Source organism: Lonchura striata, chromosome 7, assembly GCF_046129695.1.
Source record: "Lonchura striata isolate bLonStr1 chromosome 7, bLonStr1.mat, whole genome shotgun sequence".
Taxonomy (NCBI): Eukaryota; Metazoa; Chordata; class Aves; order Passeriformes; family Estrildidae; genus Lonchura; species Lonchura striata.
In genome coordinates, this window is record NC_134609.1 from 24,894,921 (window position 1) to 24,921,624 (window position 26,704).

Here is a 26,704-nt window from a genome sequence, read left to right on the forward strand (position 1 = left end):
ACTGGACCTACCTTACCTCTGAGCATACATTTCCTGAAGTAACCCTTCAACTCACCCCAGAGACTTTCTACTTTTAATTTCAAAGCCAGAGAAGCTATTGGAACCATCTGTATACAAAGTGCCGAAGACTAGTCATGGATTATACAGCAGGCTTTCTCTGACTTCACTTTTGAAAATTAAGTCACCACATTCAGGGAGGGTTAGAGAAACAAAAAGCTTTGAATATGTTCTACCAAAAAACGCAAGATTCAGATCAAACAGAGAGCAGATGTAGCTGTGGACTGACAAAGTCACAAAACCTCTCCAGAGCATGTTTGAGAACACTTTCTCAGCTGGACCTTTACATGTTTCTTTTCTTTTCTCTCTGAGGCTACAAATTCCTACATCTCAAAAGGGAACAGAATATTCTCATCTGCCCTTAAGCTCCTCCCAAACCAAAAAACCCAACAACAAGCACTTGTTTCATGGAAATGTTACAAGAATTGAGCTGGAAAATCTGGCTGCTGTTGAGAAACACTTTATATCCCCTTCCATTCTTCCATTTCACTCTGTTTGAGTGGAGACACATGTAACATGTTGCTGCAGTTACTATGGAAAACAATTGTTTTCATTACAACATAGGGAACAGTATTAAGTACTTGAGGTACTTTTAGGGGTGTCTCTGTTACCTTTGGCTTTTGGCAGACATACTTTGAGTGTTTTGTCTGCTCAATTTTCCCTGTTGTAGGAAAACAAGTGTTAGAGGCAGTTATGGCTTATTCCCATTTGGCAGGCCCTTTGGATCTTTTATAATTGCCTCAAAAACAAGAAATTCTCAGTCCTCACTCCAGTTCCTTAGTTCATCTCTTAGTGTCACTGCTAAAACCTTTTTCGTTTAAGGAAAATTCACTTGTATTTATCACTTCAGTGAATTTACAAAATAAAGTTAAGACACCTTAAGAAGATAGTTTCAGCCATATCCTGCTAATAAATTTCTTATGTGCTCTTAACCCTGGAGTACAAGAGGAATTGTCATATGGACTGGCAAGTTGTAGCACCTGTTCTTCATTTCCTCACTGTGTTTCTGTTCCAAGTTCCTCTTCACCATCCCACTAACAAGGCCACAAGCCAGAAATTACACCCTTTAAACCAGTTTTCTCTTTTCTGTGATTCTTTCTGTGTACATCAATTTTACCTTCTGCATATTGCAAAGCTCCCTATGGCGTGGCCAGGACACCCTGCTGCCAGCCACAGCCTGAGCACACTCTGCTCCTTTCCTGAGCACACTCTGCTCCTTTTCTGAGGAGCTGAATCCAAGCAGACTGGCAACTCTCAGGCTCCTCTAGCAGTTCCCAGTCCTCTACCTTGCTGAGGTCTAAACATACCCTTGAAGACAGTGCATAAAAAGAACTTGTACAACTACTCTCACCCTTCCTGCCTCACTTTGCCCTATTTCTTATTTTGAGTTATACAGGCTGTTCCCATCACAGATGGCTCTTTCCTAACCTGCTTCTTCCCATATGGTCTGGAATCCTTCACAGCTTTGCATTTTCCCCTAAAGACAATTGCACTGCACTTAAAAACCTTTATGCTGCTTGCTTTAACAAACTTACACCAAAGATTCCTTGATATAAGCTGCTCCTCTGGCACACTTTTATTGCTATGGTTGGCTCCTCTCCCAAGAGGCCCATAAAAGCTCCTGTTTGAAAATCTGTGACCTGGTATGGCTTTTATTAGACTGAATTTACACTTTCATCCCTGACCCTGTGTAACACCATTGTGACTCTGTATCTTACACAGGTGGCAAGAGGCACACTGGAGGTCAAGTTCTGTATTGATGGAACTGCACTGGGTGTAAATTCCATCCTGGAGGGAAGCTGATCAGCTAAAGCAGGAATGGGGCTGGCCCTGGTGTAACCTTTAACAACGGAGGTAACACGAGTGCATCTCTTTCACACGTTATTGAAAGAAAATGGGTGAAAAAAGAGGACACAATCTTTAAAATAAATGCAATAATTTAGAGGTATTTACTTCCATAACAATAGTCCTGTGACACTTGTTCTACACTCCAAGCAACAAAACAAGTTAAGCTGCCTTTCTTCTTCTACAAAGAGATCTGAAACATTTTTTATATGATTGTTCTTTTCCTTGAAGGATTCAAATACAGCCTTTTATAAAGCCACCTGTGTGAAGAGAAATTTAAGGGAAATTTCTATGAAGAGCTAATCTTCTTTTTCTTTTCTGGTGGTACATGGCTTCTCCACATTTTCTGAGAGTAGGAGAGTCATCTTTTTTTCTTTTCCTCTTCCACACAAATGGTTGTAATATATCAATATAGGATGTCTTTACCAAATACAGAAAGTCTATGAAGTATATGAAAAAAATAAAAAGTCAAGAAAAATTCATGCATGTCATTAAAGGAGCCAAAAGAAAAAACAGATCACAAAGCGTCTAAATTATTTGCAAGACTTCTCAGTTATTTCCCACTTTATCACAGACTTCTTATTTTTATGTTTTTGTTCTTCATTCCATGCATTTACCTTGAATAAAGAAGTTCTTTACCAGTTTCATTTACAGATTAATAGAGAGAATACCAACTTCCATGCTCATCCTCTAAGCTTCATTGTGAATTGAGTGCTCAATTATCAGATCACCCATGCAGATGCCCCAAACTGATTAACTTCATATTTCAGTATTTGACTACAAAGCTTAAGATGTTCATCTGCATTTACCCCTGTTTGTTATGTCATCATGTCATCATGCATGGTACATCACCTAAATAAATAACTTCTTAAAAAAAAAAAAAAATCCCCACTAGAGCCATTCACATCATCCAGGTGCTGCTACAATGTGGTGGCTCTGGCATTCCCAAGTACAGATGTTCAGCATCATGCTCTGTAAAAACTTACAGGTGCAGGCAACCAGATCAAAACTGATCCCAAGAACATCTGGCCAAATGGATGCACTATCGTTTTACAAAGGCATCGTCACCATTTACAGTACCTGCCTTAATTTTTTGATAGAGTTCATTATGCAAGGCGGTGATAATAGCTGCAGAAGAATGAATATGTTTTCACTTAATAACATTTAACATTATAGCTTAATCAAATTCTCTAAACCTCACAAGCTACTTTAAAAGTGAAGCATATTTTAAATAAATAGAATATTAGAATGGAATTTCTTGTTCTGGGCAGACTTAGCAACAGTAAGGGATTTGATTTTCCCAGTACAACACTTTTTACACTGACTACCTGCTCTATCAATTGCAAGGTTTTACAGTTGATTAGGATTTGGAACCAGGGTTCATAAAATATTGATTTCCTCTGGATTTCTGTAATCTTCAATGGGTGTACAAGACCAACAAAGTCCCTCAAAGTCAGCATTCTTTGTGCCTCTCTGCTGGTTTAACTGCACCCCTCTCCTTACAAGAGTGTTTCCTTCAAATGCATGCATTCCCTATTTCTCTATACTAAGTATGCATCAAGACAAAACCAGTGAACAGGTTTAGCTCAAACTCACACAGACATAGATATTAATAGGTTACAGCTGATTTTTCTTTCCTTTCTGGATATAAAAGGCAGGAGGGAGAATGAATTTTCAGCACGTAATTACTGAAGGTGCTGGTACCAAACAAATTTCTACAATACTACTCATGCAAACTTAACCTTCATCAAGAGTAAGTTAAGTGGGAAGAACAAGAAAATAAAGTGGGAAGTCCAGAACATACTGAATTCAACACAAGCTTTCAGAGAATTCAGTGGATTTCACCTCACTATTTTCTAACTACAATTTTCATGTAGATTCAAGTCTTTGGCCCACTTTACTAGCAACAGCAATGACAGTACCTTTATGTCTACTCTGTAGAAAAAGACTTGAAGCCAAAATCTGCCTTGAGTTACACTTTATAGAATCACCATGTAAATCTAAACAGCATTTAATACTGACCAAATTTACACAAGAGGATATTCATCTGACCCTAAGATATTTGTATCCTACACAGTCTACAAAGCAAGAAGGAGAGCACACCTTTATTTTAACATGGGCTACCCTTATTTTGCCTTGCATATTTTTCTAATATATTGAATAGGATTTGGATCCTGAGGCTCCTGGATTTCAACACTGGAAGCTTAGACTTGTGTGCCCTAAGCTAAATGCAAAAAGTCACTACACTGGCCTAAAAGATGAGTGAAATGGTCCTACAGTGCTGTTCTCAGACTTCAAGATTTTATTCCATAAAGCCTAGGACTGAAGAGACACTGCTGTCCTTAGGAGCACTGATAACACATCTTTATGCTGCATTTTCTTGATACACAGATCTGTAGCTAACAGAGAAAGAGGTGTTCAATAGTAGTTAAGTAAATAAACCACTCAACCCCCACTGAATCACAGAATTGGATTCCACTGTCCAACGCCATCCTGCAGGCTGGATCTCACAGACACCCTGCCCTGGCTGACACTGACTGCATCTACTCTGCCATGAGAGATGTGAAGGCTGCACAAACCAACATTAAGAACATCCAGGGGCATGGACTCTCTGCCTGCTGCCAGCCTCTACCAGGTCTGCACCAGTGAGCTCAGACTCCATCACCAAGTGAAAACTACCCCAAGGTGCACCAGCACAGCCACACGTCCCACAGCAGACACAACCAACAAATAAACACTGCCCTGAGGGAGAAGAAATGGAATTGGGTGGTGGTTGTAGGGGCAAAGCAAACTCAGTAAAATCTGAAAGCAGACAGCTGTTCCAAAGTCAGGAGGACAGAGAGGACCTTGCAACTCAGATGTCAATGTGCATCAGACTAGAGAGGCAAATGCTCTCAGGCAGCACATAGAATATATCCAAAACTGGTGTTTTGTAAGCACTTTCTCAACTAAAGTATTCCTGGGTAGCTGGTCAATATATATAAAAAAAGGAAGTGGCTTAATTGATGGCTTTTTTTTCCCTAAAAACACAACTCATTGTTCATGGAAAACTATTTCTTTTTAACCGTTGCTTTAAAGTCAGCTATTTTTCACTATTTTCATTTGCTTCATATTTGCACTCTAATTTTTGTTTCAGAAGGAAAACTTCCTGAAATACTGGAAGACCAATACTACAGACCCCAAAAGCTCATCTGAATCTAAAATAAAGAAGTTAATTTTAAGCATTTCATTAAACAAAATAAAAAAATGTGAGAATTAACAAGCAACACTGAAACAAGTGATGCAAAATACAGCGTCAGTGCCCATGGTGGCAAGTGATAGCAGGAAAGCTGTGTGGCAGAAGTAGTAGCAAGCGCAGCAAATGACAGTAATGAAGAATCTTCTCAGTAAGGAAGATCATTATCAACACTATGAAAACACAACAGCAAACCTCTGCAGAGCGTGGCCTGCGCAGAACCAGACTCTTTGGATAAAAGAACTCAGATGAGGAATGCTGTCATGGAACACAAAAGGGAAAAATGAGTGAAAAGGAAAGCAGTTTCCCCAGTTCAGTGGTTAAGCTATTTTTTCAACCAAGTTTTTATCATCTAGTATCTGTTACTTACTGACTGCTGCAGAATCACAACAGCCAGACAGTTGTAAATAAACACCAAACAATATATATTTTTGTAACATGCACATGGTTGCTTTGCTTTCTGCTTGTTTTATCTTTGTAAACTTCCACAAATATCCATGGGGAAAAGATCTAAAGCAACCATTGCTTTTATGAACTCCCTCTCAGATCCTGACCAGCTCAAATGCTGATTAATTTATATCACAATTCAGTTACTGAGAGAAAACAGAAGGTGCTGAAAACCTCTGAAGTTACTTCAGTGATAAAAGGGTTTTTGTTTTGTTTTGTTCTATAGGGAAAGGAAATCCAGCAAGCAAATAGGCAATGGCACTGGCTTTTTGCAGAACCACCAGAAAATCTAGGCCTGACCCTGAATAAAAACCTGCAATTCAAAGAAAGTACGTATCCCAATTTAGTGCTGACATGCTCTAATAGCACACAGCTCCCCCAGTTTTGTTTGTTTCTGTACCTACCTGTTTGCTACTGCCTTCATTTGGGTCAACAAGTGTCAAAGTCATCAAAGTTTTGATATTAGCTGATATTAGAATAAGGTTCTGACTTTGCACCAGAGTAGACAATCTGTGATGTACCATAGAAGCTAAAAACAATGCATCTGAGCCAGTTTCAGTATGGTGCATTTATCAATGCCTTTTAAGGACCTATTTAACCTCTGCATAGAAGGTCTCCTCCAGGAGCAAGGTGCTGCAGGACAGCTCTGCTGTCACACTGCTCCCTCAATTTGCCTTCTTCAGCCTCACTTCCTCTTCCTGCAAGGACTCACTCAGGCAACGCCTGAGAGGTGAGTGAATCCATTCACCTCGCTCACTTCAATTAAAATTAGCTGAGGGGGGAGAATACTGACACAAAGGGAAATACTTGAAGAGGACTACAGCCATTTCCATGGGGAATGGAAACAAGCAAACTGATTTATAAGGTCAGCTGGAAAAGGCTCATAAGGGCCACAGTGTAGTCAGGAGTGCTTTGATAAAACTCCTGGGTCCAAGCAAAAGGGAGGTATTGTACTGCAACCAAGTACTGCAAGGCAAAAGCATTCTGACACTTAAGCATGGCCAAAATACTGTCTTACATTCAAACTGTTAAATGAGGAAGAAAATCTAGTCTGGCATAATTTTCCATTCTCTTACAAAAAGTGAGGACAGAACAATGTGTGAATGCTGGATGGTACCTGCACTGAGTTTGGCCATTCTAAACCACACACCCATCCAGTTATGTTTTTGCCCACACTAACATGAACTCTGCTCAAGAGGAATTTATCTGCACGACCATGATAAATTCTCTGTGGGGGATGCTTTACAGACCAGTGTACTGGAATAAATGCTAAAGGATTCCTGTGAATGAGACCCACACAGAATACAACCCACAGGGTGTCACAGGTAGCTTCATACCAGTACCTTTTCATCTTCTTATCTGAATGACAATTTATTAATATACAGTCTGTAATATTCATATCCAGGGAAATTAGCAAAATTCAAGGGATAAGTGAGATGTCAAAAAGAGAAAATTGTCCAGAGAATGAATTTGTGAGTAAGGGCTTAGAATTGCCTGGTTCATGCAAAAAGCCAGGCTCTAGCATTTATCAGTGCAGCACTATTGTCACCGAGGATTTGAGCCAGAAAGTTTGTCTGAATATGCTGATTTAACTCCAAGGGTAACTGTGGCTCTTTTTGGCATTCAAATCAGGATCACTTTAGGTTGAGGCTTACTTGGATGGCAAAGAAAGAAGAGTTCATCTTGTCTAACTGCTGCAAATAACCACACAGAACAGGGGATAACGATAGAGCAATTATGCAGATGTGCAAAACCACTAAAATATATGATAGCATTTGCCCTGTTCATATCTTCTCCTTAGGAGTCTCTCTCACAACAACTGAGATATGAAATGAAGTGTCTTAGATACTTGGCCACGTCTGTATGTCAGTAAATGACACTATCTTTAAGGCAGTGCACTGAGACAGGTATGTGAAGGTGGTAAGCCTAAAAATCAGAGCAATACCTCTGAAGTGCCTCCACTGTATATTCTGCCAGAGTTGTGACAGCTATGCAAAAAAAACATGGAAAAAGTCACTCTTTTAAAAACAACATTCGATTATTGTGTGTGCAAAATGTATGGTGTGTCACTGAGCCATGAATTCAGCTTACCCGGAGCTTCTCTTCAGTCTTAGTGGATTGCTTACAGTCGGGATGCCAGACAGTGGAACCTGAGGGAGGAGAAACACATCTTTATTCAGAGAAAAGCAGGTGATTCTGCTCATGACAAGCCAGTTATTAAAGAGAATCTCTTCACTGCATCAGATGCTGGATCTGTATGAACTATGAGAGTAATTCACATTAAAGTCTAGCTCATGGGAAATACAAGGGAAACAAAAAATATTCAAATCCTTGGTGTACCTACAGCAGCTTTGTCCTGAGGCTGTCAAAGCACTTTGCACACATTCTTAATTAAAACTTAAGCAGCCTCAAGCAGCAACAGAGTCAGCAAGCACCAGCTGGAGGAACTGAAAGAGAGAGAATTCCTCTGGCAGGTTGAAGGGTAAGAGGTAAGAGCAAAAGAACTGGGCCACAGTTACCTGGTCTGTTCTCCCCTTCTGTACTGCCCTGCACATAAAAAGGAATTTCTGATTGTAAGTCCATTAAGAAATAGGTGTCACACTCAGTTACTCAGTACTACTCAGATCACATTTTTTCTCATGTAAAATGCAAAAGGAAAAGCAAAATGTAAAAATCCACAGTGCAAGAGCCAGGGCTGCGTGTGACCCAGCGGCAGTGGGTGAGAGGCCAGGATGGCAGGTGGTGCAAAGCTCCAGCCCCTGCCTGCATCCCAGCACACCTCACCTGCCACTGGCACATGCAGCACTTCTACCCTGTGCTACTGGTGCTTCCACCTGCCATATCCAGCTGTATATCCTACTAAAAAGGCAAGTCCTCTGCTGTTTGTTTCCCAAAACATGAGATTCTTTCCTATGCTGTAAAGTAGGAATATCCTGCTGGATATGGACTGAGTGATGTCAGGGGCAAGAAGCATTTCCATCCCATTTCAGCTGTCCTCTGAAACAGAGTGTAAGCTGTGGTCACTGCTGGAAAGCTGCTGAAGGTATTGGCCAAGATGAAACAGAGCAGAAACTAACACTGATTTTTAACACTGACTGCAGCTGCAATCAAATTCATCCTTCATTTCAGTCATCACAAAGCCAATCCAGAGCCTTGACTATCTGCAGGGGGGAACATCACCTCTTCACTCTGTCCACAAAGAAACCAAACAGAGCCAAGTCCAGGTCTCCTGCTGGTGACTATTAGCTCAAAAGCAGCCAGAGGAAACCCCACCCTCAAGGACAGGAGAAGGATGGGTCAGGGAGCTGGAAACTCTCTTCTAACAAGCCCTTACATGGCTTGGTGCAGAAGTAAAGAGCAGCAGGAATCATTTCACTTGCCAGCAGTACACAGCACAGTCATCACCAGGAGACAGGAGAGAATGCTGTGACTCTGGAGCAAGGGTCTGAGATCTCTGGCTGTGAATCTAAGCCAAGGAAACTGTGCATTTGGCAGTGGAAAACCATCAGACAACAGGGAGAAGTGCACCGAGAGCCTTCTCTGTAAACAAACAGCAGCCTCGGAGCCAGGAGCCCACAGAGCAGGCAGGATCAGGAGGGAGCTGTGCCCTGGCCATGCAGGAGGAAGAGAGTTCAGGTCATAAGGCTAAAAGTCCATGTTAAAAGAAGTGATCTGAGTAAGACTCCTCTGAATATGATGCCTATTGCTCAAGGATGAACTAAGACTCAGAAGATTTTAGTTCAAGTCTCAAATCCAGCTGTGAGCTTCCTTCCTGTGTGGCCCTGAGAAAAATTATCCCTATTCTATGTTAGATTACTGGCATGAGTTGATGATCTTAGGAGTCTTCCCAACCTTAACAAGTCTGTGATTCTTTTCTGTTAAACGTTCCCTCCCATCAGTGAGAAAGCTGTCACTGCATTTTGGGCATTTTTTATTGCAAACCGGTACCATTTAGGGACACCTTGTGAGAGTGCTGAAAGCGAACAAGAAATACTTGGGTGTTATTTTCATGGTGAAAGCTAGCTAAGGTTTGTGGGTTTTCTTTCACAAAATGATAAGAGATTTGAAAGATGTGACATTTAAAAACCCAAATCAGACAGAGCAGGCTTAAGAAGTTAAATGTACATTTTCTGTGATCTCTGAGCCACCTACGTTTTGTAGTTACTGTTCATCCAAACTGTTTTGAAATACTTGCAAGGGTGCAAATTCCCAAGATGCCTCACTCCTCTCTTTTACTGCTGGAAACAGTTCAGCAAATTGTGATTATTTCCATTCTTAACATATGTTTGTTTGCTTACCTGGCAAACATCAACTAGCATGCTCATTTATTCAGCTTTAAACTCTGCATGTACTATTATTTCAGCATCCCTCTAAATACTGGGCAATCCTAGCTCAGCAACAGCCTTGTGAGGCAGCCCATAAAATAATGCATTACCAGGAAGTTAATGGGAAAGAGACAGTTTCTGGTGCTGCTTCTTTTTCATTTTCCTATGTTGGAGCAGAGCCAAGCCAGAGTGTTTCTGCTAGCATTATTCCAACCATCCTTAATATGGAAAGCCCCATGACAGAGACCTTGTTTGTCCATGTTCTCCTTTTGCCAGTTTCCCAACATTTTAATACAAGTTTCTACCACAATCCTGACAGGCTTCTCTATTATACAAAGCAATACCAAGAAAGTGTTTTAATATTCTAGGGAGAGGACAATTCAAAGTGAGATGGAAGCCACCTCTTTTTGTGTATTTTATCAACAACATGATTTTTGTTCTAGCTTTATTGTTGCGGTGTTGTATTTCTGTTTTGGAGAAATGCTTGGAATGCTGTTATTCTGCACCCTAGGGGCAGTGATTTGGATGGAGTCAGGATATGCATTTCAGCTGAGAGCTTTGCACAGGAAAAGCTTTTAGGTCCTCACACTTGCAAGCACACTGAATTCAGCAAGGAAAGCTTTGGCAGAACAGTCTGGAGCACACTCAGCAATTCCAGTATTTAGCCAGAAAACATCCTGTGAACAATAAAGCAATGCAATTTGAGGTGCTCCTCCCCTGAGAGAGACTGAGCACCAGGAACATTGATTCATAACCACACAAAGACGTTCACTGAGAAGAGAACAGCAGATCAAGCTGCTGCCAGGTTTCTCTCCTTTCCCCTTTCCTATCACCTGAACTTGTCCAGGACAAACTCCAGCCTAGTTTAAGTAAAATTGATACCTTCTGTCTTATCTGGATCTGCAGAACTTTACACCAAAGCCTGCTCAATTAACCCACAGCCCCACTCTCTGCTAGACTGGTGCAAATGGCACTAGTTGGAGAAAGCTGTTATTAACTAATGACAGCAAAGGATGATCTGATGCTCATTTTGAACTCTGCCTGTTCTTTAGCACACTATCATGTGAGGAAACTAAGATTTGCCAGCTGCTGCAAGTGCTGCTTTCAAGTTAGTTATTCCAATTTTCCATCAGAAAGCAGCACCTCCCACCCAGCCCTCTTCCAGCCTCTCCTTGCTCCTGCCAAGCAGAGCTGCTACACCATTTCACATCCTGTTCTGGGCACAGCTGGAATAAGATGACTGAGGTATAAGGTCAGGGAGAGATGAGAGAGAGGGACTGCAAGGAAGGACAAACTACAAAATAAAACAAGTTAGCTTCAAAGAAATGCCTTAACAATATTATCTTATTTTGGAACTCCTCCAGTAAGATCCTCTCCTCAGGATTTCAAGAAATGGCTGTGACAACACTTTCATATTTCTTTCACTATTCTTCTACATTCCTTTCAAGTAAATCAAGTTTTCTAACCTAAGTGCAATATACAAAATCCCAGCATGTATCTGCCTTTTTCACTTTATTTCTGGCTTACATAAATGGGTATTATACATCCTTCTACCAATAGTAATACTACAGCAAGCAATAAAAATAACTTCATAGTGAGTATAACACCTTCTCAGAGAGGAGGTGGGATTCATATCAAGGATACTTTTCAATCAAAGAAAAGAGCATATTCTTTTTTATGTGAAAAGATCATGAAGAAACCAAGCTTGGCAAGAATTGGAAGTGTGAGACTCTTAACAAGAAAGGGGAGAGGAAAATAAACATACAAGAAAGGGGTGGCTATAGAAAGATATAAAAATGAAGTACATGGGGATAAAAAGAGAGATGTGACCAGATACAAGGGAAGTAGGCAAGGGTAGTAAATTAAGAACTGGAGGAGAGACTCTGTCAATGTGCATGAGGAATGAGCAAATTCACTGCATCTTCTGGAAGATTTTCCCTTGCCTTTTACAGGTTGGAGTGTGGTCCACAATAGCATAGAAACTGATCAGCAGGAATCAGGGGAAATCCCTTCACTTTGTCTGGTTTCTCATACACAATTCTGGGGCTAAATTACCAATGAGATGTCAAATTCAGAGGCAGCCTATTAAATTTCATTTTTTAACAAGTACAGGCTGCCTCAGCAAGGGTGAAAAGTTGCTGCAAAGTTACAGTTAGGGCCACCTAAGAGAGCAAAAAGGGTATCAAGTGAAAAAAATATGAGAACACCATTGAGGACAGGACGACTATAGTCCAAAACCACAAAATCACGATGTCTGATTTTCTTCTTTTGGAATGGAGACATCCTTACCTTGCAGATACATTTCTTCTCCTTCTGTGAACATTTGGTTGCATCTGCTGCATCGTGCACAACTTGGATGATAATGCTTGTCACCTGCCTAAACAAAAACAGAAAAGGAACATGAGGGACAAATGCACTGCACTGCTTTCTGAGCACTCTTCTGCCTGACCATTGCCCTTTTTCTTCTGGTTCACCTGTTTTGATAGAACACTGCCCTCCTGATGTGACAATAGCACAGAGAATGTCAGCTCTGCCACACCAATTCAGCCCTGAGGTCTGCCCTGTCCTCAGCAGAGCCAGCAGTGACTGCTTGGGAAAAAGGCTGTGAGAGAAAAGACAGCCCAGAACAGCCCCTCCTCTTCACACCTTCCATTCAAGTAATCAGTGTCCTCCTGGCTAGGAGCTACATCATAAGTCACCTGTTCTGCATGATTTGACAAACATCTTTTTAAACCATCCAACAGTCCAAGGCAATGAATGTCACACTGCAGTTAACTGGTGCAAACCTGTTCCTGTTTTGCCAATGAATGAGTTTTCAACCTGCCATTTCATTCCTTGGCCTTCTTCCCCACACTGCTGACATGGGTATTGGTAAAGAGAGCTTTTTAGAGCCACTTCTGGGACCATTAATTTAATTCCCAGACCCCTCACTTCAGAAGCTGTACCAGCACAGACATCCTGAGCTGAATTTGAACTACTAATGTAGAGGTCCTAAATACCCTAGATCCTGTTACCCAAATCCAAATCCACTGAGTCATTCAGTCTCTTAAATACATTGATACCATTAATAGGTAAAGCTGATCAGATTTCAGGCCTATAAGAACAGGAAAAATCAAGGCATAAGTATTAATGCAATTTCTTTCTTTAGGAGATGAAAGCAATCAATACAATAGCTTCCTCTCCTCATAAACTAAGCACAAAATGTCCACATCAGGCTTTTAAATAGAAAAATTATTAACGCTAGAAAATGACCCTTCATAGTGACAAGTAAAGAATTTTAAAAGTATTTGAATTTGTATCTGGCTTTCCAAAAAAATTAACCTCCAGACTTTTTTCATAAATACTCCCCATCCACTCAGATGCTATATGCACAAAATATCTGCTTACTCTATAGCCGACTTGTAAAATGTCATCACAACCATTTCCTACCTCATTGTATACTTAAGACCATAACATTACTAAATCAAACCTTTCATTTTGTCTTTTGAGAAGAATAACAACATATTTTTGGTTCACATGTGACATTCATTACACAGGATTTTTTACTGAAACATATATACGTATATTAGATGATGAAGTACATGGTTTAAAGTACCTGACAGCTACCAGAAAATCAGCTCTACCACCCAGCTCTTCTACAGCCAAAGTTGCACCATTCAATTTTAATAACTCCCATCCAGGAACTTCAGCAATACAAGGCCAGAGAAGAGGACTCAGTGTGCTGGTACTTTAGTTATATATTTCACTGTTCTATTGCAAAAGCCTGCACTTCTCTTACTCAGATCTTGCATTTACTGTTGATTCTTGCACTGCAGGGGCAAAATCCACCAGAGAGTAAGGGATTTAGGTGTTCTTAGTAAAGCAGATTTAGAGCTATCAGGCAAAACAGGGTCTCTATTAAAAGGGAAAATGAGAAGTCACTACCAAATCTACTTACTCAAGGAAGAAAAGCAACTGAGGGAGAAAACAGAGAACTGATGTTTGACTTGCAGCAACAAAGCTAATATTGAACTGAGAGAGAAAACACAGTTAATGCTCATTATAATTTTCATTACTGGCTGCCTCCTTCATCTGTGACTCTCCCTAGCAATTATTTAACCTCTGAGGTGTCCCACTAGTTTAATTCAAGTCTGGAATTTATAGGCTAAAGAAATCCAGAATTCATCACATTATTCTGCATAGACCTTTGGCCTCTCTGAAGTTTTGTTTTCCTGGGAAAACTTCTGATAAGCTACTGTCAAGGCAATATAGTTCAAACCATGTACATCTGCCTCTTCCAAACAGCCAAAGGGATCAATTTTGAGTTTATCAGGTCCTTCCCAGTGACTGAAACAAGTGGCTCAATTTTAGCCTGCTGTGAGTGATGATGAATGAACACCACGCCTCAGATCACAAACCCTGCAAGTCCAAGAGAGAACACACCCTGCACTGGAGAGCTTTTGGGGGGAGTGACATACCAGAGCAGCTGCACTGGTTGTTGTAAAATCACTTCCCAAACAGTTTCATGAGTTCTCTGCCTCTGTAAGGTTTCTACAGCTCATGAGTGGGATCCTTCCTACAGCAGGTATTTGCTGGAGAACATTCTGAATCTCAACTAATTCAGGACTCATCTCACTACACCTGACTTGCTGTGATCATCTGCAAAAATGGTTGCTAAAAATCAGTCATTTATAATGTATTAGGACAAGTCAATGAAACAGTCACACTTTCTAGACATCTGCTTTTGCTCTTTTAGGGCTACTAAACCCTCATTCAGAGTGTGTCCAGTGTGCAGTTTTCTGGGATCTCATGCTCCTGTGCTGTGCATTAAGGGGTTTGCATCTCAATCCTCCTGGCAGGACCAGGAAACACTGATTAAGTGCACATCTGCCCCAAAACGTTCTTCATTCAAGGTGAGAGAGGGTTAAAGGCTCTGTCTTCTCCCTCTGCTCAGGTCTCCTCACCCCTTCTCAAGTTCACATCCAGAAATCCTTTGCAGCTCTCTGTGCTATGCAGATACTGGGATTTGATCTATCATACTGCTTTTGGTCCTTTCTGAATTATTTCACATTGATTGAGTCATCAGGACTATCCAAACCATCAAGCACGAACTGTGACCCATATCTTACAGGACTGCCCCTAACATAAGATGGAGTAAGCTAAATTAATTGCAGTAAATACCTTGGTTTGCTTAGCTAGAAGTGCTAAAAGCCACCAAAATAATATTTAACATTTTTACTTCAAATTGGTAAATGGAATTGAATGAATTTACAGCAATTTATTGTCAAATGAAGTATTAAACCTATGTGTTGCTGTCACTGCCTATAAAGTCTCTGTTAAATCATCAGACACTTGCATGTGCCATAAAGGCAAAGAATATAAGTTAACAATTTATGACAACATATAACCTCTTCTGACTTGCCTATTTAACTTCTGCCCACATTAACAAATCTGAAACAGGTTCTCAGATGAAATCCTATTTGAACACAGCTGACAGAAAAAAATTAAATAAAAAAAAAGAAGTACATTCTCATTTACCAAATACTTCCAGAGCCTTAGAACTGCAGAGTGAAGAAACAGTGACCAAAGGAATTCTATAAACATAATTATAAATGTAGATAAATGGATGCTAAATTTGAGTAGTTTTCTATGGCTCTGCAAATCTCACTGATCAGTAACTGATCAAAGATATATGAGTTTTAGTTATTTTCTATATATTACAAATATATATACTGTCCACAATATGCACAATCACGTTCAAGAATTAAACAGATACAACATTACTTTAGATAGTATTAAGGATCTATTTATTATGGTAATTTCAAGACTTAAACTGGAATCAAGTCTGTGTAACACTGACCATCAGTTTCCCAGTCTACAAAGCAGGTTAAATTACATTTAATGTTCTACATAAAATACTTTGGAGAAACACTACCAAGGAAAACCATTATAGAAATGTATTCTTCATAACCAGTGTTAAAAGTAAAACCATGTAATCACATCTCTACTGCTTGTGAAGGACAGTTGAAGGCTCAGTGACCAGAATTCATGGATGATGGACTACACAAAGGAGCTGGATGTGTTTACTCTGCAGAGGACATGTCCCAAGTGTCATGAGCAAAAGTACAAACTCTACTATGTGTTATACCAATACCAAGACCTGCAATAATAGTTGACAATGAGAAACCACATTTTTCAGACTAGATTTTTCACAAATCACCTTTTCAGACTCAGAAGCTATACAGTTCCAGCCTTTGCCAAGCAGGCTATTCTCTCAAGTGGCTTAACTTGGATGTTGCCAATCCTCCTTAGCTAAGAGCCTCTGTGGACTGTGTTTGCAGAGAGCTTTGAAGGCTCCTCTAAGGGGATGGGGGAGTGACCCTGCACAGCTGTCCTGAGTGACAGAGGTGGCAGAACACAGGCACTGTGTTACACACTGTATGCACCCAGCTTAGACACCTCTACCAGTTTAAAATGTAAACGAAAGGGTTAGGAGGTACCTGAAGCACCAGCTGGACACCACTCTGTGAGCTCTGTACAACCTTCTCACCCTGCTGATGCTCCAACCTGTTCACAACATGCACACAGCTCATTTGCCTTCACTTGATAAACTTTGCTTGTTTGGGGACCTCCTGAAGACAAAAAGGTACTGCCACTCCTCGCTGTCAGGGAAGGCAGTGGTGGGTATTGCAAGAATCATTCCAATCCAGGAGCTGCAAATACACCTGCAGACAAGCTGACACATGTCCCAAAAATCCAGCTGAGAAAGTCCCTGCACCACATCAACCCCGGGGAAACAGCACTTCAAAAGCCAAGGACTCTATTTTCTGACTCCAAGCCCTCTGCCCCCACTTCCCACAAGACTTACTTTTATTCTCTGAGTGCCTGTAAAGCTCTAGGCTGATTAAATAAATGTTTTCCTCTTTGGTGAACGTGAGAGATTAAGATTTCCTATTACTCATGCCTTCAGCTCTGTCCTTCCTTCCAGAACAACAGTGAACAAGGGCCAGAGAGAACAATAACAAGAATCACACTAGGAGAGCTCACATGCCAGTGGTCTGGTAGAGGAAGAACTAATTACCAACAGACATGTTCTGCTGGCCAAAGGACACAATTAACTGCATATTTGTTGTGTTACATTTGCACAGCTGCACTCGTTCTCTCTCCTTTCAGAGATAACTGAGCAGTCACTTGACAGAGAGCTATTAAACATGTAGAAAGCTTTACTTTTCTCTTAAATACTACCAAAACTATTATGCAGTTGAAAGAGTACATATGAGAGTAATACCAGTTCCCTTTTTTCCTTTTTTTTTTTTTTTTTTTTTTTTTTTTTTTTTGTTTTTATGAACAGTTTTAGTTTAGTTTTTATAGGCCTATTTGAGAGACAAACCTATCCAGTATCTATTCCTACCATGACTCTGAAGAGAATGCCTTGAGTTCTTAACTCTCCTAAGGACTTTGGAGAAGCACAAAGATAATTCAGACTCATCTTTTAAACCCCTTCAGGAATGTCATGAATTGTAAAACAGGAACTGTGGCAGTAGCCTACCATTTTCCAGTGAAGCTTTATTTTAATTACTTGCAGAGGTCACAGAACCTTCAACCCTGTTTGATGTTCAGTGTAACATCAAATTCCATTGTTTCCTTCTCTGCAGGCTTCTGTGATCTCATGAGTGGCTGGAATAGCATAAACACTAGGAAGACCAAAATTTGTTTCTAATAACATCCTGACCCAAACTGTCCACTCATTTTTCCCAGGCTCTTTCTTATCTGTTGAGCAAGTTGCTACAAATATCTGTGCTCAGAAAACAAAATAAAAGTGCAGTTTCTTTGCTTCCAAGGAATTTCAGAATCTACCATAAGTTTCTTTATCATTACCAATGGAAGGAAAGTGTAATACATTTTTTAAAAAATTAGTCCTTGTCTAATATGCATCTTTAAAATTTGGACCTTCTAAAGCTGTTTTTACACTCCTGTCACAACCTCTCAATAGAAGCAGCTCTCAGCAGAGCCTGTGCCTCTGTTCAACCTGCAGGAGGATGGAGCAGCAGGAAGCAGAGCTCACACTGGCAGTTCCCAAGCCGATGGAGCTGCAGCAGACAGGACTGGGGGAAAGTGGGAAATGGAGCGTGAGGCTGTGACCGTAAATCTGAATGACAACATGCATGGAAGAGACCTCTGAGCCCACCACTGACTGCTGTGCTGCCTTGGGTGAGACAAAACCCCAGCTGCCCTGCTGTTAGGAACACTTGCACTGTTTATTCGTGCGAGTGTCTGATTTTGTACACAAAATACTTCCCAGCATTACAACAGTGACTGACAATGTCATGCTAGCATATTCCTTAATGGATGGACCGTAATAAACTTTGTAACTTATTAATGTTAATTCTATCCACACACAATAGTGTCATACTCATCAGCTGCTGACAGCAGTGCAATTATTCACTGCATGGAGTACAGTTTTCCTTATAGAAGAGATGTGAGTAATCATTCAGGCTAAATCCCCAGCTGTGAAACTGCTCTAGTGGCATGAAGAAACAGTCCTCGTGGCAGCTGAATACCAACTGCACTTGGTTTTTGTAAGATCATTTAAGTTACTTGTGGTTGCACTGTCAGCTCTCCTTTGAGTTCTCACTTTCCTGCAACACCCAAAGTTGAGCAAGTTGCACACACAGGTGAGATGTTTAGCTGTCAGTCATGGTCTTTATGGAGCTGTTAGTCTGCCTTTACAGGGCAAATCCACCTATTGCTACACACAGCACCAAAGCTGAGAATTCTTGTTACTGACACAGTTAACAGCAGGTCAGTACAAAGAAGGGAATTCCACAACTAAGAAATGTACCCACAAGAGCCGAAAGTGGCTGGCCAGAATCTTGTGGGCAGCACAAAGGAGCAAAGCAACTGCAAATGCAGCTTTACTGCCTACTGCCAGGATTGCAGCATCACCTCTGTTAGAATCTTATGCACGAGAAGCCTAATCCCACTAACTGAATATGTAGTAATCAGAAGCAATCCAGAAGAAATATTTTATATTTTGTTAAGTTTCATTTGTATCTAATTATAATACAAATTTGTGAATTCACTGCCTTCATTACCCTTATCTTAGGTGCATATGAAGGCAAAATCCAGTACCCATCATTTAATTATCTTTTAAACTCCATTTATTGCAAAGATTATTTTTAATTCTGAACTCCTCAGCAGGAAGTATCTGACACAAATCCCTTCTCTGTTTCTCAACAATGCTGGAATAGGTCCAGTTTATAAGTACAGGTGTGGGTTTTCTAGATCATCTGTAATCTTTAGGTTTCACAAAGCATTAAATAAGTAAATATTCCTTTATCTTCTATGCATTTTGTCCAGCATGCTTTTTGACATGAAAAGACACTTCAGAAAGTGAAGGACCTGCTTACAGCCACATTCATATTGCTGCACTAGCTTTCAATTAGAATTAACCAGCAAAGCTACTTTACAGTAACTCCACCATAGTGCCAAGGCCTTTCTAAACATCCTCGTGCTGGAAGAACTGTAATTTTGACTCCAGCAGCCAGGAAAAAACCTGTGCTGACTGCAAGAGTGCAGTGTAGGTGTGCTGAGCTGCTCTGAGTGCCCCATGTCTGCAGCACGGTGTGAAAGCCACCCCAGCCCCAGCCTGCTGAGAGCAGAGCAAAGCCCCTGGCTTGGTTCAGTGCCGAGTGCCAGCCCTGTGGTACAAGGGAAGGGACAGCAGGGAGCCCTGGGAATGGCTTTTGGACTGGATACACACATTATCCAATCTTCCACAACACTGGGAATCTCCTGCTTCCCAGTGCTCCTCGAGTTCTCTCTCATTAGGGGATGACAGAGCCACTGAGTTATCAGGAACATGGGAGCTGGAGAGGGAGACACCAACCACCCTGCTTCTCCTTTTAACTCTTCACATGAAGTCATTTTTGGTCCCTTGATCCCTTCCTCTGGCTGGACCTCGAATAACAGAGCCTGATGTTTGTGCATGAGCAGGTCACCTCCACTGCAGCTGCATTTGCAGTGCTGCAACAATAGCTCCAAAATGAAAGTAACTTGAACTGGAAAGAACTTCTTCAGTCAGTAGAAATACAGCTGGCTCCAACCTGCTGAAATTTGGCTAGAAAGTCAGTAACAAACCTCCTCTATCTCAAAAAAACTCAACAGAATTGTTTAATAAATCAGAAAGTTTTGCACCTGACAGCAGGTAACAAATACTGGACCTCATCCTCATTACAAAATCTTTTTAGCATTTTCAAAAATCAGTTATCTCCAAATATGATTTGACTGCATGTGTGGACAAACACAAATAGATAACAGTGTTAAATATGTGTATAAAATTATACATGCATGTAGCATTTGGAAGGAACATGCATATCTTAAAGTAACCATAAAAGGAAAACCAAACAATTTTTAAGACGTTCTGCTGCAGGTCCCAATCATAAGAACTGAGATAATATTAACTAAAGAGAGAAAAGAAAGGCGATGACTAAGTAATTAAATTAGAAATAAATATAACTAATAGGAAAGATAAATTTACCAAAGAAATAACTAGGAACAGTATGTTTATAAACAATAAAAATCTTTATTACAGCATGATGTGAAAGAACCAAAAACAAATCAGGCAAAATTCTCTTGTGAGCTGTAGATGAAAAATGATGAAAAATGACATAGGAAAGGCAGGACTGTTCAGGATGTGTATCTTTAGGGTCTGTATTTGACAATGCCAATTTCCTGTTTGATACTGTTTATTGAATAAGATTTTTTTAACAGTGTTTTTAACAAACCAAGATTTACAAATTATTCAAGACCTGAATAATTTGAACTCCAAGAGGCTTAAGGAAAGTGCAGCAAGGCATTGCTCAGACAGATGGCTCTGATAGCAGGGGAGGCTCTGCTGAGCCAGATACCTCAGAGATTGCTTCCTTCAACCCACAGCATGAGGTGCCACTGGCCAAGGCAAGAATACAAAACCTCCCCTGGTAAATCTGCTGGTGACTCACAGGCAATGCTTGTTTAAGCCATCTAAACCAACCAAGTATGTTCTAACAGACTGATGTAAAATACCTGCAAATCGAGAAGGCAAGGCCCTGTGAGACTGAGCCATGACAGAAGCAGCTGGGGAGCATCATTAAAATCTCCCCATAAAGGCTGTCACAGAGTACCTGAAAGGGCCTGCTCCTCTGAGCATTTAATGTATACAATGAATATAAAGGAAAAGCAGAAAAAAGTTTATAACACCGGTGGGTGCATCCATGTAGATTTGCAGAAGGGAATTCAGTGGAGAACCATCAACACAAGGTGAGCCTTCAGCTGTGATCCTGAAGGACTCAGAGTCAAATCATTACTCACATAAAAACTTCAGAGAGGACCAGATCACAATGACAGATGATTAAAAGCAGAGGAAGGCTGGAATAGCAGGAAAGAGCAAGAGCTTTTCAATGCCACTGAAAACTCTGTGGCACTAAAAAGCTGAAATTAGACAAGTTTAACCTCCAAACAAAGTGAAGTTTCTAAAAAGCAAAGGTAATTTAAGCAGCATGAGGGAAAAAAAAATTTTGCCTTGCAATTGTTCTGCAGTTTTCATGACTGGGTAATTTCCCAAAGGATAAGCTTTCATTTGGTTTCTAGGGAAAAGCTCTGATTTTGAAAAGAGAAGGTCAAGCAAGATGACTTTAGCAGTGCTTCTGACCTTAAAATCCATTCCAATGGGCATTTCATAGAGAGATTTTACAAATACATCAGGCAGCTCCTAGGGACCACAGGTCACACTGGAAAAATTTCCAAGAGAGTTAAATCAGTTCACTGAGACCTGTCTTGGCTAAACAGCAAAATCCCTGCTATAGCAGGGGATTTCCAGCTAGAATTAAGCTTTGGCTGATCTGACCTGTGGCTCACTGAGACAGCTCAAGTGCAAGGCCAGGAGAAGTTCTGGGGTTGGGTGAGCTGCATCAGCCCCAAAATTATTACTGACCCTGGGAGCTCAGCACTGTGGCAGGGCTCTGTGGCCTGAGGAAGGCTGGAAGAACAGCTCGAGGAAAAACTCATGTTAAACTGTTCATTGGGAAAGTGCAAAGCACTTTCTGACTGGTGAAGAAAATGAGAGCTTGGGAGTTTAAGCTACTCACCCAGGACCAAAATTAATGTTTCCAGCAGAGCCAGGCAGAGAAAAATTCTCAGAAAACCAGCCCAGAACACCACTAGACCTAAGTGTAGCCAATTTTCTTGTTCATCTCCCACAGAGCTGCCTTTCCAGTTGTCTGTCAAAAAGCTGATTGAGGAAGGATGCAAGCTTTGGCATGGGATTCAGCAAAGCCTGGGCTCCATCCTGCTATCTGCTTTCACTTCACGGGGAGTGTCCCAAAAACAACAGAGAAACAAGAGTTGCAAGGGCCAAAGGAGGGGAGCAAGCAACTAAGCATGACGTCAGGCTCAGTACATCCACAGAAAACAACCAGAATATAAAACAAAAGTAGCCTGTAAGAAACAAAGTAGACAAGCAACGTGCAATTTATGGCAGTTTGTACCATGGAGACTGATGGATTGTTCTGACAGGGAAGCATCTTGTGTGGGAATTAAGCAGGGAATATTTTTTTCCCATTAGTGACTACAGCCTGCTCTTGTAGGAAACTGATCCTATTGGAACCAGTCTGATCTGATAATGCTTTAAAAAGTCTAAAGAATGGGGTTTTATCCTTGATTAACTGCAGTGCTACCTATTACCTTTGGAAATCTCTTACAGAAAGAGGTCACAACAAAAAGCAGATGACAGCCTAGGGAAAGGGCAAATTCACTTCTAATATGTTTCCTTCCCAATCACTCCACAATAATTCCTATCAGTTATGAGCCTATGTTTATAGACTACATCCAGACATTTCTCAGGAATCCTTGTTTTATAATTCTGGCCAAAGTGTTTAGTGTTTACACTAAAATTAAAATGGACATAAGAAAGGACATCAGGGTAACCAGTGCAGAGAAATAGTTGACTCTTTTTCAAAAACGGTAACTTTGAATAAATGTCAGACCTCCAACATGTACTGTGCTATAGAAGCATATAGTTCCTTTTTGGCAGAAGATCTTTTTTTTTGTTGTTTGTTTATTTGTCAGTCTTCTAACTGCTGATATACATGATTTCCAATTACAGCTGCAAAACTATACAAGTACATTTTTGAATCCTTGCTAGCAGGAATATCCAGAGTACGCATGTTGGAGCCAAGACACAGTAGGGATTTTACTTCCTATCTTGTTTACTTCAGCTTCATATAAAAATCAAGACTTCTATTTACCAGAGAAAAGCTATTCCCGCAAATTACTGTAGTGATGAACAGGAAAGAACAGATGGACATAAAGCAGAAAGGGATATCTAACAACATTTGCTGCCATTTGATCTTCAACTGACTACAGCATCTCCATGATTTTGCCTCAAGAGCATTAGTTCAAGCATGATGGTGAGATTAAATCTGCTTGAAGTTTCTTACTGCCTCAGTTTTCACTCTCCTCACTCCTAGCAAAAAAGTTTCCAGCGAGGTGCACTTGCTTTACAAAACTCTAAGCAACAGCAAATCCATCTTTATGCATAACAAATCTCTCTCTCCAAATCCTACATGTAAAAGTCAATTTCTTAATATTTTAACTTAAACTCAAAGGATTTACAGGAGTTATTTCCTTGATGTCTGCAAATCACAAAAATTCCCAAACTAGTTGCACAGACAGTTTAAATGCCAGAGTACCTGCATTGCTGGTGATGAAAAGATGCATCCCTTACTGCGTGCTATTTTCCCTCATAAAAAGAAAAAGGCTTTTAACAAATGTCACACATCCCAGATATCTATCCAAAGAGCTTTTAAACCTAATGTAGCATAAGCATATAATTAAAATCTATCCATCTTGTACTTCAGGTGGTCATTTCAAACATTTAATCACCCATAAAATACTCCAAGTTCTTAATCCATAAAAACTACCTGCTCAATAGACAGGTGTTAATGCTGTGGACTTCAAAGTCCCTAGATTCCAAACTTATCTTTTGGGTTAGTATTTGTTTTTCTTAACTTTTTTCCTCCCCTCAGGAAAACACCCTGACAAAGCAGACAAAAGAGAGGTGGCTGAGTCCTCATCAAGTGGATGCTGAGCACAATACCCGGATGGAGCCTCCTACAAGCAGGTGACAGCTACAGACTTGCCCCAACAGGCTCTTCTCCACTTCTCAAATTTCAAACATGTTACTGCTACATTCTTCCCAACAATTATTTTTTATGGGAGATAGGTGTAAGTTCTACCCTAGTCTTCCAGAAGTCAGTCGTAGACTTTTCACTGATAGGAGGACTTAAAGCAGGAATTAAAAATGAAATATCAGAATCCTGCAAAAAATATTTCAACACTTAATCAATTTTTCATTGTGATCTCAGTCCAGGAGAAACAAAAATTAACTGAAATAATTTCACATTGCTGCAGACAGCACAGTCACATCCCAACTGCCAGTGGGGCTGTGACACTGGAGGAATTTCTGGACACTTTGGTGCAGGGATCATAATTCGTTTTTTATCTCTTGTGGGTGTTTTTGGCAGGTAGGACCAGCACAATGCAGAGGTTTAAAAGATGGACTGAAGAAGCAATGGGTGTCACAAAACAAAAATAAAGTATTACGTTTGCCCTAAAGGGGTCTGCTCCCGGAGAACAAGATGTGTTCTGCAGTACAACCAAGCAATGGAATTCTTAATACAGTTAGCTAACAAATTTCACACTCATCCAGCTAAGCTGCTCTTCTGCTAAAAGCTGCTCTTTGTTCTGTGCACCTCCAAGACATGAAAGAGCTACTTATTTTGTCTGTTCCATGTTACTGCAATACCTGCAGTGGCTATTTGTCACAAAGGCTGTTGGTGGTGGCAAGAAACTTTGGCCCTCTACTGAAATGTAATTGTAAAGAATTTTGACCAGTCTACCTAAGTTTTTTTGTAATATTTAGTACAGGAAACACACTAGAGAATATTTAACTAAATCAACAAGGTAGATGCTAAAGATGCTTTGCCAGGATATATAGATCCTAATCAGCAACACTGTGCTCAAAAAAGCAATTTATAAAGATAAGCCATAATTTTATAAGCAGCTGAGAGATTTCACAAATCCCTTTGTGGCAATAAGGAAGCTTTAATTGGTTATTTTTTCAAATTACTTGTTACAACCTGCTCTTATTATTCAACAACTTTACATCCTCTTAACATTCCTCCTCTTCCTATTGATGTTCAAATTGACTGAAGGATGGTTTCCAAACCACTGCTGAGAAGTTAATGCCTTGTGATTATGCTGCCATAGCAACTGAACTTCTGTTAGAGCTCTGTCAACTTTAGATACTTATAAATCAAGTCCTTCCCAACTACAAATACCCCTCCTGCCAAATTCAATCTTTAACTGGGGGGAAACCACTAAAATTCTGTTAGAAATATTTTTACATCAAGTAATTGATATTATTTTTCTACAGGTATATTTATTCTGGATTTTTGATCTTGCGCCTGATGTGGTGTTCTCAGTAATTACAGCAAGGTATTTATTTTTCATCAGGGAAGGTTAGTCTAAATTAAGTTAAATGTATGATGCTACTCAGCTACATAGGCAACCTGTTTGAACCATTCACCCACATTTTGAGTTATTATTAAACTTTTCATTTACCCTGCTTTTATCCAAACCCCACATTTAAGAAAAAAAAACAAACAAACAAAAATGAGCGGTTCTACATTAACTGATAAAACACATTTCTCAATAAAAACACAGGGAAACTGGAAAAAAAATGCTTATCTTATTTCTATGCAAAAAATCTCCAAAGCAATCGAAACAGCCAAGAAACTCTATTAAGTATTATTTAAGGTAGAGACTCATATTGCTCCTTCATACAGCAGCAATCAGAAATAGACCAATCTCTGTCATTCTCTCTTCCTGGCAGTTTAAAAACAAGTGTAGCTGCACTCTCTTTATCTGAACCACACAATTATACACAGCATTAAAAAAAAAAAAAAAAAAAAAAAAAACCACCACCAAACAAAACAAAATAAACAAACAAAAAAATCCCCCAAAAATTCCTTCTGGTGCACAGGAACAAAAGCACAAGTCCCCATTCTGATCCCCATCACAAGGCTGCGCCCCCCTGCCCTCCCCCAGGAAAGCCGTGGCCCTTTGCAGGTCAGCTCTGGTTTCACAGCAAGGGGTGTATTTACCTTCGAGAGGGGTTCCTCAGTCCAGCTCCATTTCCAGCTCCCTTGGGGCTCAGGCAGGAGCACAGCGCGGTGCTGCTGCTTCTGCTGAGCCCGGAGCTGCGCCCAGCCCGGAGCCGCTCTCCTCCTCCTCCTCCTCCTCCTCCTCCTCCTGCACACACCCACCAAACCCAGCAAACCCAGCCAACATCCCTCCCTGCACATCAAACTCAGCAAACCCAGCAAACATCCCTCCCTGCACATCAAACCCAGCAAACCCAGCAAACATCCCTCCCTGCACATCAAACTCAGCAAACCCAGCAAACATCCCTCCCTGCACATGAAATCCATCAAACCCACCAAACATCCCTCCCTGCACATCAAACTCAGCAAACCCAGCAAACATCCCTCCCTGCACATGAAATCCATCAAACCCACCAAATAACCCTCCCTGCACATCAAACCCAGCAAACCCAGCAAATAACCCTCCCTGCACATGAAATCCATCAAACCCACCAAATAACCCTCCCTGCACATCAAACCCAGCAAACCCAGCAAACATCCCTCCCTGCACATCAAACCCACCAAACAACCCTCCCTGCACATTAATCCCACTGCGGCTGCAGCTCGGCCAT

The 26,704-nt window shown here is 40.6% G+C and overlaps 1 protein-coding gene across 13 annotated transcripts in view; it reads right to left on the reverse strand.

The window, feature by feature from the left end:
- Positions 1–26,704, reverse strand: part of ABLIM1 (actin binding LIM protein 1) — a 191,868-nt gene that overhangs the window by 38,163 nt on the left and 127,001 nt on the right. For 9 of the 13 annotated variants that reach the window (XM_077784702.1, XM_077784703.1, XM_077784709.1 and 6 more), the window contains exons 7-10: positions 12,199–12,286; positions 7,676–7,734; positions 7,530–7,572; positions 2,987–3,030 (exon numbers count right to left, since the gene is read on the reverse strand). In XM_077784702.1, the coding sequence (XP_077640828.1) occupies positions 2,987–3,030; positions 7,530–7,572; positions 7,676–7,734; positions 12,199–12,286 (234 nt within the window). Of the gene's footprint in view, positions 1–2,982; positions 3,031–5,332; positions 5,396–7,529; positions 7,573–7,675; positions 7,735–12,198; positions 12,287–26,704 lie in introns of all 13 variants that reach the window. The other 4 variants (XM_077784710.1, XM_077784701.1, XM_077784704.1 and 1 more) reach the window with 3 other exon arrangements.